The sequence below is a fragment of the Chenopodium album genome, chromosome 5 (genome assembly GCF_948465745.1).
Source record: "Chenopodium album chromosome 5, dcCheAlbu1.1, whole genome shotgun sequence".
In the NCBI taxonomy this organism is placed as follows: Eukaryota; Viridiplantae; Streptophyta; class Magnoliopsida; order Caryophyllales; family Amaranthaceae; genus Chenopodium; species Chenopodium album.
In genome coordinates this window covers 2,545,858-2,560,082 of record NC_137838.1, presented here as the reverse complement: position 1 = coordinate 2,560,082, position 14,225 = coordinate 2,545,858, and the positions used below count along the sequence as shown (strand labels likewise).

The 14,225-nt window shown below is 33.7% G+C and overlaps 2 protein-coding genes across 2 annotated transcripts; one reads left to right on the top strand and one right to left on the bottom strand.

The window, feature by feature from the left end:
* Positions 1–2,680: 2,680 nt before the first annotated feature.
* On the top strand, positions 2,681–4,467 carry LOC145630043 (CEN-like protein 1). The gene is made up of 4 exons (XM_081682277.1): positions 2,681–2,971; positions 3,254–3,315; positions 3,438–3,478; positions 4,041–4,467. The coding sequence occupies exons 1-4, from the start codon at positions 2,771–2,773 to the stop codon at positions 4,259–4,261; spliced, it is 525 nt and encodes a 174-aa protein (XP_081538403.1). The 5' UTR covers positions 2,681–2,770; the 3' UTR covers positions 4,262–4,467.
* Positions 4,468–5,575: 1,108 nt separating this feature from the next.
* LOC145631493 (E3 ubiquitin-protein ligase XBAT33-like) lies at positions 5,576–12,799 on the bottom strand. Its single transcript, XM_081683588.1, has 10 exons — positions 12,293–12,799; positions 12,132–12,191; positions 11,835–11,906; positions 11,516–11,685; positions 9,393–9,553; positions 9,234–9,292; positions 9,108–9,154; positions 8,885–9,028; positions 7,920–8,011; positions 5,576–6,434 (listed from the first exon to the last, which is right to left on the bottom strand). The coding sequence occupies exons 1-10, from the start codon at positions 12,467–12,469 to the stop codon at positions 5,896–5,898; spliced, it is 1,521 nt and encodes a 506-aa protein (XP_081539714.1). The 5' UTR covers positions 12,470–12,799; the 3' UTR covers positions 5,576–5,895.
* Between the last annotated feature and the right edge of the window lie 1,426 nt (positions 12,800–14,225).

Below are 14,225 nucleotides of genomic sequence, written 5' to 3'. Positions count from 1 at the left end.
TGGTAAAATTCGGGTCGGTTCAATAACAAGTCGGGCTGAATTTGGGTCAGGTTAATAACAAGTTGGGTTGATTTCGGGTCGAGTTTGTAACAGGTTGGGTTAAATTCGGGTTGGGTTAGGAAGAAGTCGGGTTGATTTCAGGTCAATTTAGTAATAAGTCGTATTAAATTCGGGTTTTGACAGGTTAAAATGGGTTTGGATCAATTTCGGTTCCAGTCGGGTTCGGTTCAGGTCAAATATTTACGGGTTACGTTCGGGTCGGGTCATCTCCAGGTCAGTTTATGTTCGGGTCCGGTCTCACATACTCGGGTCAACTCGGGTCTAGGGTTGGTTTCAGGTCGGGTCATGTCAGGTTTGGGTCACCATTTTTTCGGGTTCAGATGGTTCGGTTAATAATCGGGTTTGAGTCGGTATTTCGAGTTGAGTCAACTTTTGACAGTTCTAATGAGAATGCATCAGAATCGGCCGTACAAATGTTTATCGTACACTTTGGTTGTTCTTTACTTGTAACGTTTTCGGTATGTATTAGGTGGTTTTTGTGATTAATATATACTTATACAAGTTAATATTTATCAGTTCATGTCTCTTTTACGTACAAATTTATTTTTAATAGTACAATTTTCAATGAGATTTTTGTTTGTTTTTATTACTAGTCTAATTGTACTTAGTATCAGTTATTTAACAAGATTATCAAGAATAGTGTTTCAACTTGATCAACTTGTAATCTCTATGAAGATTCCACTATAAAGGATGTTTTATATTTGATAATTGCACTGTTCTTAATTACATGAGATAATGTCCAGAATTTATATTCCCTCTTTTTATTTATTTGATGATTTAGAACATCAATTTGCGAAATTAATCTACTCCCTCATTGATTTTAAGAAGAAAATATATGGATCGAAGTACAACATACACACAAAAGTAAAACATCATAAGATATTAATAACATCAATTGAAAATAATTTTATCATGCATTTCTAATCATTCAATGTCATCTCAACTATAAATATATAATTAACGCTTTTATAGTTAGCCTTTATGAATGAAGATATTAGAACATCTTACAAAATTACGAATACTAATAATTATAATTTTAGAGCATATATAATATAAACTTTAAATATAATTTTTTACTCATCATATACTTCCTACTTCTATCACTTTTCAATATTATTATCATCATTTTATTTTTGAATAGTTTGATTGAGCATTAAATGTCACTCACTCACTTGATGATTGATTATTGTACATTACAATTTATATAAATTACTTCCCATACAAATTTAGTTAATTTACAATAGCATGACTATTGATTTGGCGGCCTTAAACTTGGAGAAGAATATTGATTGGACGATGTACATGAAATATGACTCTTTACATATGCATGAACCGGCCTAGTTGAATAATAATAATAATAATAATCTATAATTAAATAAGCAAAAAAAAACATTTTTGTCAAAAATGATACAAACAATAAATAATGTCAAAAAATTTATTATTCTTATTAAGGAAAATTTTGGTTCTCCCTGACATTCTCCAACAATAATCTAAGAAATGACATTAAAAAAACAAGTCTTTTCACTACTAAATCAAGTAAAGCATCCCCCAATAAGATAAGTAGCTGTCCTTCTTGTTTCTTTTGCATGAGTAATTTATATGATTAGCAACATATCCCATGCTTCTTGATAAGATATTTTTTCATCAAAGTCATGTTTTATGAACAAAAAGCTGAATTCCTATTCGTCCAAAAGATAATGATTTTTAATTAGACAAAAAGTAAATTCTCCACTCTTAATAGCCAATAAGCCATTGACAAATAGATTCTTGCACTCTGATTTACTTTTATTATATTCACGACTACAATAAAACTTAACACTCTCATGGATCACCAGACTTTTAAACCCTATTTCATGTGTATGTGTTGGCCTGGATATATGCAAACTAAATATTTTCTCGACTTTATATAGGGAATAAGTGTAAAGTAAAACACGTAAATTATTTTTTATATTCAAACCACTGGAATCAACTACAAGTTTCTCTTATATAATTGATTCAAAACTAGAAAAGGGTATCTTAGCTATTGTAAGAGAGATTTCCAAAAAGAAAAAAGGGCATCTCTAACACTACATATTGTCTCAACTTGTTGCATCTATTGAATTTATTCAAACGTGTGTGTTTTTTCATGATAGCTGTACAAATCTTGATGGTTATGTCCAAATTTATTCTAAAATATTACTCCCTTTATCCCAGTTTATTTGCAACATTTTGACTGGATACGCTTGCCGATGCACATGTTTGACCGTCTATATCTTTTATTATATATTTATATAGGTTATAAAAAGTTTATATTAAGAAACTATACATTAAAATAGACCCAACAACATCTTATATGATTACATTGACTTTCATATAATAGTTAAAAAAGATGGTCAAAAGGAGATGTGTGAATAGTGCAAAAAGTCAAACCATTGCAAGTAATTTGGGACGGAGGGAGTATTAAGCTTCTACAAAAAAAAAAAAAAAAAAAAAAAAAAAAAAAAAAAAAAAGAAAGAAATTCTATTCTCTCACTAGCTCCCTATTTTTGGGTTCTCTTTTTCTCTCTCTAAAAATTTTGTGTCTATAAAAAGGCCATACATGTAGGTAATAGCCATTATATTGCACCAAAGATAAAAGAGAAGAAACTTGTATTTGTCTAGTATACACTTATTTGGATTGTAACTTGTTACTTAATATTTCAATTCATCACTTAGTTATATTTTTATCTTCATGGCAAGAGGAGTAGAGCCTTTGATAATAGGAAGGGTTATAGGAGAGGTGGTTGACATTTTCAACCCAAGTGTGAGGTTAGATGTGACTTACAACTCAAGCAAGCAAGTTTCCAATGGCCATGAGCTTATGCCTGCTGTTGTTGCTTCCAAACCTCGAGTCGAGATTGGTGGTGAAGACATGAGGTCCGCTTATACTTTGGTAAGTTTCACTACTAACAACCCTTTCCTAGCTAACTAGATGCATGGTTGTTTATGTTAGTTGCATGTAAAAGAAAAGAAACAATACTTAGCTTTTTCCGGATTTTACTGTAATTACTATCGACATTTTAATTTGAATTCGTAACGTGACAACTGAAAAACATGAGTTCACATTGTTATATTTGGATGCACGTATTTCAACTTAATTCATTTTTCATTATATATATACACAGTAATTACTTACCATAGTTTTGATTATGTATGTTATGGTTTTGTTTTGTAGATCATGGTAGACCCAGATGCACCAAGCCCTAGCGACCCATATCTAAGAGAACATCTCCATTGGTTAGTATTTCTATAACCCACCAAATATCTCATATTTTCTTCAACTTTTTTGTTAGAAGTAATAATTGTGAATTTATAATGTAGCTTAATGTATTTATCTTTTATTTCCGTACATCTTGTAGGATTGTGACAGATATTCCCGGAACAACTGATATTACATTTGGTAAGTCTTAATCTCACAATGCAACGAAATTTGAACTAGTAATGTTATTGCGTGGTTGTTGCTAGTAGTGGACAAAGCAAGTGATAATATTTGATGTAGACATCTACAAAATTTCTTTTGAAAAATCCTTGTGTTTGCTTCCATCCACTATGCATATGTATCATATAAATAAAGTTGAATAATATTATCTTAATTTTATGTCATTGGTTCGCATCTTCTAGAGTTCTAGTCCAATGAAATTTTTTCTTCATTTAATCACATTAACAACTTTATTACAAAGCAATAGTAATTTATTTTTTTTACAAAAAAAAAAAAAAAAAAGAATTTCAATTATTAATATATATATTTAGCTAACTCTTATCTTATTTACAAACATTCCTCGTATATGATGCCTTGCCAACTATAAGCATAAATAAAAGTACAAGTACTAATATTAGTTTAATCATATTAGCAAATAATCGTACAAGTATTAGTTAATTATGTATATATATTAGTAAATAATATTTAAAAAATATAATTATTGTTTTGATAATCTAATGTGTTTAAAAAATTGAACATGTAGGTAAAGAAATAGTGTGCTATGAAACACCAAAGCCAGTGGTGGGAATACATAGGTACATATTTATATTGTTCAAGCAAACAAGAGGAAGGCAGACAGTGAGGACACCGTCGTCACGTGACTGTTTCAACACTAGGAGGTTTGCTGCTGAAAATGGCCTCGGCCTCCCGGTCGCCGTCGTCTACTTCAATGCACAAAGAGAGACTGCTGCCAGAAGAAGATGATCAACATAATTAATTATTATCATAAATCATAATTAAGCCAAGCAAGATATATAAATATATACACATTATGTTATAATGTACGTTATTATTAAGGTGTCTAGCTAGTATTATATTTTATGTTACATGCATGTTGTGTACGTTTTTAATTGGGAAAAGGGTACGTAGGTTTAATTTGGAAGGGTAAATTAAGAAATGGTTGTGTTTCATAAGAGGAACTAGCTTAGATTTCTGAATGATTGTATTTCAGAAATTATTAGCTATGTAATGTTATTCATGTGTTATTGTATGTCCTTTAATCTTTGATGTGATTTACTTGTTTAATACTCGAACTGTCACAAAACAAAAAGTGTCTACGTAGTATTTTTCACGTAAGATATTATTAAATTTGTCTCAATATGTGATTTAACAATATCATATTTTATACAGTAAGTTTTGTTATTACCTAAGGACAAGTATTATGAACAAATATACGTCATAAAAATCATTTAAAATAAAATACTCCCTATTTAGTCCGTAAAGACACTATATTTGGGAATGAAAGGATTACTCCGTAAATAAAAAGGAGTAGCACACTTATGTCATTAAGTGGTGGCATTGCAAATTTGAAATCGGAGCCCCCCCCCCCCCCCTCCCCCCTTCCATGCATCCCTCTGTAGATTGTAGTCTGTACTATTGCTGGGATATTATACTCCGTACGTAGTACTAATATTAACTGAATGTCCCATCACTTGTATCAGTATGCACTTCACCATACCTGTCAAATTAGTTAATCTGATCGATCACTTTTGGATCGAGTAAACTCGAGATTAGTTTAGTTTGGTTGTTTTTTTGGTTCACTAGTCGCAAATCATTTCCTATTTACCTCATACTCCGTATTTACTGTATTTTCCTACTCCGTATTATTAACCTTGTATGTTTTGAGGTCGTAAAAAGTGTGTTTAAGACCCTTAAAAGTGCACAATTTTAATCGGGTTTTCAGGACCGGTACAAATTATTGATTATATATCAAATTATTTTGATAATCTACATTGGAAAGATGTGCTTTTATAATCCTACATGAAGTGCAATATGGCTAAATCCTAATGTCTTAATATGTAAAATTATTGATAATATATCATATTAGAAGAATTCATTATTACTTTGTTAGAAATTACAACCGGGAATTTTTTCTTTGAGGCCCATAAGAAAGTTTCATTTTCATTTTTGACCCTTAAATGGAAGCAACATAATGGTACAAACTTAAATAAAATTTTATCTTAAGTTAATTTGAGACGGATTAAGTCTAAAACTAAAGGAAAAGGAGAGTTTAGAAGATTTTCGGCACAAGTTCTATCTTACAGATCAATCTTCATGTTTAAACAATCAATGTGTGAACCTGTGTACAAGTGGGATAAAAAGGAAGTAGAGAGCAATCCAACCAATTCTTTGGACATCAAAATTTACAGACCCCTAATTTCAAAACCTCTAAACACTACAGCAGAAATTTGAAACCTTGCGCTTTGCGACACCATTTTTTTAAACCCTAATTCTATCGAATAAACACCCCCCAACATGATTTCTAAATATATCAGCAGGAAGCTGATTGAATAGAAGGTCGAAGACTCAGAAACACACAATGAATGTCTAATTTTGTACTAAGCATTAATCTCAGAATTGCACTGATGTTCTCTGCTGCAACTCCTCCTTCCCCAGAACATGCTCGAACAGCTTGTTCTTTCCAGTCTAGGACCTTCCATTTTATCTGAGTCCACTGTTCCTTGTGAATGACGGGGAGACTCAACTGCTCTCTCCATATCTCGGGGTTCAAAAGATGGGCATGGACCCTCGTTGCAATGGCACAGGGGGATCGCAGCTGAGGGAAATGGACTGCAAGAGACAGGGCAGAACATATCTGAGGAAACTGAAGCTACCCGATTCTTCCTAATGTCTGGTGTAGAAGTGGCTGTTGACCGATCAGAATCACGTGGATGAAGCATACAAGGTGTGCAGAAGCCAAGAGAGAGCGGAAGTTTTATTTCTTTTTCGAGAGAACCCGGAAGTTTAACAAAGGAGACAATCCCGTGTCTGCAAAGTGGGCAGGGAATTGACCCTGGTGGCCCAACCACCTCAGAAGAAATGTTACATGTGGAGCAAAGATAGAGTGCACATTTGACACAAAGTTGGTGTCCACAACCTGCATAGGAATGGATGGTATTATGTACTAGTACTTGTTATTAATCCAAATTACCTAGGATGTAAAAATAATAATCCTTGGAGGAGAGGGTAGATATTGGGCATGAAATCAAACACTATCAAATTTCATTACCTAGAAGCTAAACAATCACGGTAATGATACAGTGGAAGCAGTCATGCAAAAAAATAAAAAATAAATAAATAAATAAAAACAGGTTGATGCTTAAAACTTTAGGTTTGCAATAGAGTTTCTTTGGTCTTACCATCATGCCTGGATACCAGCTATTATATCCAGAAAAATTGGATGGTTATTAGAGCAACAAAGGTAACTTCTAGTCTTCTATGCCAGACAATTTTGAAGTCTTCAATACCAATTAATCTAATGCCTCAATACTCAAAAGAGCCTACTTTCAGCACAGGGTTAGGAAATGAGGGCACTTTCAGGGAAGTTTGCTCACTCTGAAGCTGAATTTACTAGGGAAGTTTAACTGGAGGGTGGAGACCCAACATCATAAACTTCAGCAACCTAAAACTTCTATAGGGCCAAGTGTGATTTATTTCTCCCAAGAAAAATGAATAACAGACCTTTAGGCACCCAGCTTTAGTTTCTTGAAAAAAAAAGGAGCTATGATTATATAGTCCGAGCCACATAGAGCAGTTAAAAGTTTCAGATATCTGGAGGTTTGTTATTTTGATTTTTTACAAAAAAGGTCCCTGAAGAAATTGTGCTCTATAAAGTTCAATCTCAAGGTCACATTTGGCTTCCCAACGGCAAAAGTATTCAAAGCCCTGTACTTACATAAGAATTGGCTACTGAGTACTCCATGAAGTGAAGCAGTTATAGCTCATTTTTAATTCCATAAACAAAATTTTGGGAAAGAGGACATGTAACCACAAAAAGCTAGGGAAGAGGGAGTCTGTAGTCACAAGTCTCACATAAATCCCTTAATGGGAAATACTTATCACAATTTTTTTTATCCCTCGTTTACTTATATGTCATCAGCATTATCCTTCTTGATTTTCTGTTTTGTTCAATTATCAGCAATACTAAGAGTGGCACATGCTTCTGCAGCTGATCTTATCTAGGGCTGTGTTAAGCATGATAGAGATACTATTTGGTCCTATTAATGGCCCTAATATGTTCTAAACTCCTGGTTAATGGTCCTAAAATGTGAGTAGTTTCAGAATAACAGATAAGCATGTTTGAAGATTTGCATGGAAATTCCATTAAGCAAATGATAAACAGTAATAAAATACATCAATCTAAGCTCAGCTTTTCAATATATCAAAAACTGGAGAAAGAGCAAAGAAGAAATATAGTGAATATCTGATGCCCTACCATACTGGGGTATTTTGTTCACATTTTCTGGCCCTAGTGCATTTTTACCCCCTCAGGGAAGGGAGTAATTAGGATTGTGACAGTTGGTCTAGTTGAGATTGAAACATCAGACAAACTTGAGTGGATCAATAAAAGTCAATAAAATACCTTCCGCAGCTACACTACATGCTCTCTCCAAGCATACAGCACAGGTATCTGACTCATCAAAGGAGGATACTGAAGCCTGCAACCCATTTTCTCTGAGAATCATCACAAACATAAACCCAGTTAGTCTCAGTCCAGACTATAACCACTTCATGAAAAAATTTCCACTGAACCAAGGGGAAACACAAACCATCAAATTGACTTTAAGAAATTCTTAAGCAATTATCCTAGAAATTCATCTTTAATGTGATATGTGTATTTCCTTGTTTAACTTTTAGAAGAACACTTGAATAGAAGCGGCATTCCAGAAACTAACAGCATGCCTATTTATTGTAGTTGCTAAAAACATCATTTCCACCATGACAGTTTGTAGATGGAGATGAAACGAAGGAACTTCACGAGAAGATTTGGTACCATCCCACAGAAACAGGCTATAAGACAGAGATGTCAAAGAGAACAAATAATTCAACATGATTTTCTCAACTATAAAGTCCGCATCTTTCCAGCCAAGGTAAAAAGAAAAAGGAAAAAAAAAAAAAAAAAAAAAAAACACGAAGGAAATAATTCCTGTCTAGAATAAAAAGTCACAGTCCTAAGACCATCACAATTTTGGGACTTGAAACCCTTTACCAATATAATAATTGAGCACCTCTAGCCTTCCCAATTACTCTAAATAATTTATAATGAAATTACTATATAAAAAGATAATTTTGCCACGAGCAACTTATTTCCAGATGAGGAGCAATATAGGTGGTTCACATCATGTCAGCCTTCAGTTTACATTTATCATTGAGTTGATTCAATAAAATACTGTTCCATTGCCTCCACTAAAACTTCGTGTCTTTTAGCTGACATTAGCATGTCACAAACTCACAATACAAGCAATAGGCTCTTTAATCAAGGCATGCCCACTAAGCCCACTCATATGAGCTACAGCCAATGTAGCGGCATAAAATATTGGAGCTTACCTTGCTATGTTGAGTACACTCATTAGAGGCAAAGATAGGTAGTTTGAAGGAGGAAATACTGGAATTATAGAATCAGAACTTGGTGCAAGTAAAGGTTCAAGCCAAAGACGTCCCCACATTTTTGCAACATCAACTGGAAGCCATCTGAAAGAAAGCGAACAATTAATAAGCTTGCATATAAAAAGAATGACGAAGCTTAGAAGGGCTGTCCAATATAATTTACCCATTGCAGTTCAAAGTCAAGCGACTGGCACCTCTTGCAAGGAGAATCTGAGAATAAAATATATATCTATTCAATGCTCAACAATATAATTATGCGTTTAAAGTCATTAAATGTAAAATTGATCACCTGGCAGCATTTCAGATTTCCCCCACAAGCAGCATAATGCAAAGGTGTACTTCCAGCTCCTGTGGATTATAGACACGTTTAATTAACAGGTTTTGATGCAAACATTAGCTACTATTTGAGGAAGGTTAACAGACAATTAAGTGCAATTAAAGATCTAACCTATTAAGTCCATGGAAGTGCCATAATGAAACGTCACAACTGATACATTTGCCTGGAGATCAAGGAGAAGCTGCATGCAGTCAAAATACCCATTTAATGCAGCCATGTGAAGGGCTGTAATGCCACCATCAGCTGGCTTATTTACAAACTTTGCCAGAGCACTGAAAAGACCAAGAGTTGAAATTATCATGGTTAGTGGCCTCTACAACAACAACAAAGCCTAAGTCCCAAAATGATTTGGGGGTTAGTGGCCTCCACAGCTATGAATATAATCTTCTGATTAACTTGTATATCAACCTTTCCATTCCCCAACAAATTTGTTTAGGAAATCTAATCACTACCCAAGATGAAATACACAAAATGACAACTTTAACCATAATCTCTAATGACAAAATATATGCACTGCAAGACAGAAAATTAACTTGGTCTATATTTGTAACTTCTACGAATGATCAACCACCAAAAAAAAGAAGGAAGAAAGTCTTTCCCTTTGATATGACCGATACATTCTAATATTACACTCTAACTACAACTGACAACACAGAAGATGATTAGAATGCATGCCTGCCAGATAAAATGTAATACCCTGTTGGTACAATGAAATGGAATATACCCAATACACACAGATCAAAAGTCAGGATACCACATCATTGCAGCATCTGGCAATGCCTATAGCCCATAAAAAATAGCAAGCAGTTTTTAACTCATTAATTATACACCGCACAAACATCTTGCAAACAGAAGTTTCCAATGTCTTATAAATGTTAAAACAGACAAAAGTAAGCTAGGATCTTCTCATTATTAAAGATAAAGAAACATGGAATTAGGACAGCCAAAGTACCAAACAAGTTAACATCTTTTACTTTATTAAAATTCCAATTCTACAAGGCAAGCCAATGCTGATTCCTCTGGTTAAGGTCCCCCCCAAAAAAATGACTTCTGTACAGTAACTTCCAGAATCCTGAGGCAGTTGACCTTGTTCAATCAAAGGCAGCTTAATTATTCAGTAGACTTGTAAGACCCAAGACCCTTACCCATCAATAGCTTCCACACCATATTTGATGGCTTTTGCAGAGCTTCTTAAACTCACTTGCTTACCTCAAAAAGCAATGCTTTCAAAGAAGTCTATAAAACTTTTATTGAGACCCAAGTTTTCAATAAAAGTCGCAATTAGCCAAATGTCATAGTTACTAATGTCTTGAGCCTAGTAACTAAAGAGAGAAGAACAAAAAAAATTTGAATTTCTTGTACACTTATCGAGTTTCGAGCTGATTCGAGCGAACACGAGCCAACTCGAGTCGAGTTTGAGCTGCCCGCAAGTTGCTCTGCTCAAGCAGAACCCCTAGACCCTAGCCTATATTTTGAAACCACTACTTACTTTGCTACCAAAGGTATCATCTACTAAACCACAATGTAACTGAATGTAGTAACACAAACTTGCTTGAAACTTCCAAATCAGTATTTACCACTTAATACTGGGATATATATTAGCTTATGCCACATGCTTCAGTGGTAAATATGACAACTTAGAGCCCTCCTTGGTCTAGCCATTAGAAAAGGATGAGTTACCAGCAACACATCGACTGAATGTACATCATGTCTTCCTTCATAGAAAATAAAAAATAAAGTGTATGTGAAGACTTCCCCCTGATCTACAGGTTGATAGTCCTTTCAAAATTTGCAAATTATATAATTCACTCTATGATTTAAGATTGGTACTCATGCAATACCATGCAACTTAAAAGTCTATAGTCTACACTCAAGTTTCTCATATCACCCTGGTCACTGTCAAAGTGTCAATCCAATTTCGACTATAAGCCTCTCGTAGGGCCTCAACATCAACTTGAAACTATTTAAGGTTAGAGTTTGTTTGATTCATTTGAGCACATTCTCACTCAACTAGTCAGTTTGCTAACTTATCAAGAAACACATACTGATTTTCAGAATTAAGAGTTTACTAGCATCTCTCCTCCGTTTTCTACTATTCTTTCTGTCCTCTACTATCACATAAATCCATGTCTGAGAAATGGCAATCAACATGCATAGCTGTACAATTCATCATACTGACCGCCACAAGTTACACAGAAAGGTAGATGAATAAAGGCCATGGTAACTGGTCATACCTGTTTTTCCCATTGGAACCTTCACCACCCTCGGCACTTAAAGCACTCAAAGAATCTAACGGTGCACTTGGGACAAAATCAGCAAACAACAGCCTTATGCATCTCACGTGGCCATTAACAGCCGCAAAATGAAGAGCTGTTCTACCACTGAGGTAGTCTGCTCTAGTAACCTGCAACACAACAGTAAAAACCTCAAAACTCAAAGCTCCAAATTGAGCAGACACAACTTTTACACAAAATCAAAATCAGAAATACCAAAAACCAGAGAACATAAATAGCATCCTTGTAATCTGTAAACTAATAGTAGTCAAAAACTCACATTACATCTGAAGAGCAGAAGAGTTTGCACAACCTCCCAGTGCCCATATCTACATGCTTGCATCAACGCCGTCTTCGAATAATCATGAAAAACAATCAATCAACTCATTCCTAAATTTCTACTTTAGTGTCGACAATTAAATAAGAAAAATTATATGTTTCACAAAATTCACAAGTTTAGACTTTAGAGCTCAACAGCATCCTTAACCAATGATCATCCATTAGAACACCAAAATTAACAAAACCCACAAGAAATACAAACATTCCAACACCAAATTAATCAAATAAAATTCAATACCTGTCCACAATAATTTCTGGAATTGACATCAGCCCCATTCTCAAGCAACAATGCCACAATCTAACATCAAAATTCAATAAACAAACAAAACCCAAGAATATAAATATGTTGAAAAACTAAAAAATTTGTAATAAAAACAAAAAAATTGAAGTGGGAAATACCTCATTATGACCCTTAGCAGCAGCAAAATGAAGAGGAGAATTAAGACCACCAAAAGTAGAGTATTTAGCAAGACAAGGGTTACATTCTAGAAGCATCTTAGCTTCAACCAAATCACCGTCTCTTGCAGCCGACACAAGCCGCTCACCGGAGGCGGAGCAACCAAATGAATTGCCCATCTCCGCCTCCTTTTCTCTCTCTTCGCTACTTCTTCCCTCTAAAACTGAAAAAGGTGGGATTTTTAAGGGTTATTGGGGTTTCTACCATGAAATTTTTTCTGGATGTTTAGAATTGCTACTGATTATGATTAGGGTAATTGGAAATTTAGCAGAAAACCCCAGAAATTGAAAATCAAGAACAGAGAAAGAAGGAGGGAAAAAGAGCAGCAGCCATGAAAATAATTGAGTAATAAAAAAGGGAAAATAATGAAATTGGAGGAAAAAAACGTGGCAGCTACCCCTGTAAGAGTAATTGTCTTCTGAAGAAAACTGAGTTGTGCAGAGAAAGAGGAGAGAGAAAGAAGAGAGAGAAACTTGATGGACTGATTTTGATTTTTGAGAGTGGATCAACTTTACCTTTTGTCTTTCACCTGTTCTACGTTTCTTCATTTTTTTTTCATTTTATCCTGTTTTTCTTTTCTTTTTTTTTTTAAAAAATAATTGAAGGTGGATTAAATTTCTTGGTTGTTTCATTCAAAATAAATAAATAAAAAGGTTGTTGAATTATGATTGTTTACCATGAATCAACCATAAAATGATAAACTCATGTGTTGACTAGAAACATATGGACTATGGAGTATACTTTTTGAATTAGATTGAAAATTTGAAATTAGATTAATCATTTGTTAGGGAAATTAGTAAAGTCTTGATGAGATTATTTATTGTTGACAAGAATCATGGAAGATGTTCGGTCTTAAATTATGCATAAATTTGAGGAGTGGAGGTCTAAGGAGTCAAATTAATAAACATGATTTACTCTTCGGTTGATGAATAATAGGTTGAATGGTTGATTTCATGAATGGGATTAATCACGGAGTAATAAAGCATTTGTAGTACATTATCGATATAGATCATGTAATTAGAATTGATTGATCTAGAGTATTACGTTTTCTCCAATTTGAATTTCGTTAGTATTTTAGAAAGCTAGATTAATTTGTTTTACCAAGAATATTAATTTTGTTGCAATACTTTTGATGGGCTTGATGCTCATATCCTTCTTTTTCCGCTTCTTCAATATGCCCTACTTTTACAAAGCATCTAACTTACCAATTATCTTCAATTCCAATAGTCAAGACACATTTTATAACCTAAAATGGAAAAACTTCAGTAATAGACTAATAGATTCACATTCCAAAATGCCAGCAGAAAAGATAGTTGTATAATATTAATCCAAAAGTTTATTGTAAAAGGTCCAACCCCTAATTATTAAAAGGAAGAACAATTAGAAGAAGTCCTAACTTCCTAAGTTTTTAAATATGAGAGAATTTAGAATAAATCCTGTATTGCTACATTCAGAAATTCTATATTCTAATAGAAACAAATTACTAAATCAATGATTTAAGAAGATTTAATATCATTTGTTATTAATTGCGTCTTTTGCGTAAAGCAAATAGTATTCCACCATCTCATTTTACCAGCTCAAGTGGTTAAAGATAATCTCCCACATCCTTGAAATTAAAGGATCCGGGGGAGTTCCCTATCAGTTGACAATGTTTATGTTACCTATATAAAAATTATAAAAATAATTATTTAATAAAACCGTACAAATATGAAAGCTTATTCTTATAATCACATCCAACCAACATATATATTTATTTAACCACTCTTTGTTAACAATTTGGACGCATCATTATCACCAATAACATCATAATGTTTACAGTCTAATTGTCAAAGAAGAAAGTGAAAAATATGAGGACATAATCAAGTTTGTAGATCC

What these genes read in the sequence shown, in the direction of transcription:
- LOC145630043 (XM_081682277.1), top strand. Translation starts at nt 2,771, where the DNA reads ATGGCAAGAGGAGTAGAGCCTTTGATAATAGGAAGGGTTATAGGAGAG. An exon ending in CTAAGAGAACATCTCCATTG is followed by an intron (nt 3,316 to 3,437) that starts GTTAGTATTTCT and finishes TACATCTTGTAG; the next exon opens with GATTGTGACAGATATTCCCG. An exon ending in AACAACTGATATTACATTTG is followed by an intron (nt 3,479 to 4,040) that starts GTAAGTCTTAAT and finishes TTGAACATGTAG; the next exon opens with GTAAAGAAATAGTGTGCTAT.
- LOC145631493 (XM_081683588.1), bottom strand. Translation starts at nt 12,469, where the DNA reads ATGGGCAATTCATTTGGTTGCTCCGCCTCCGGTGAGCGGCTTGTGTCG. An exon ending in GGTTCCAATGGGAAAAACAG is followed by an intron (nt 9,554 to 11,515) that starts GTATGACCAGTT and finishes TGGTCTTTTCAG; the next exon opens with TGCTCTGGCAAAGTTTGTAA. An exon ending in GAAATCTGAAATGCTGCCAG is followed by an intron (nt 9,155 to 9,233) that starts GTGATCAATTTT and finishes TTTTATTCTCAG; the next exon opens with ATTCTCCTTGCAAGAGGTGC.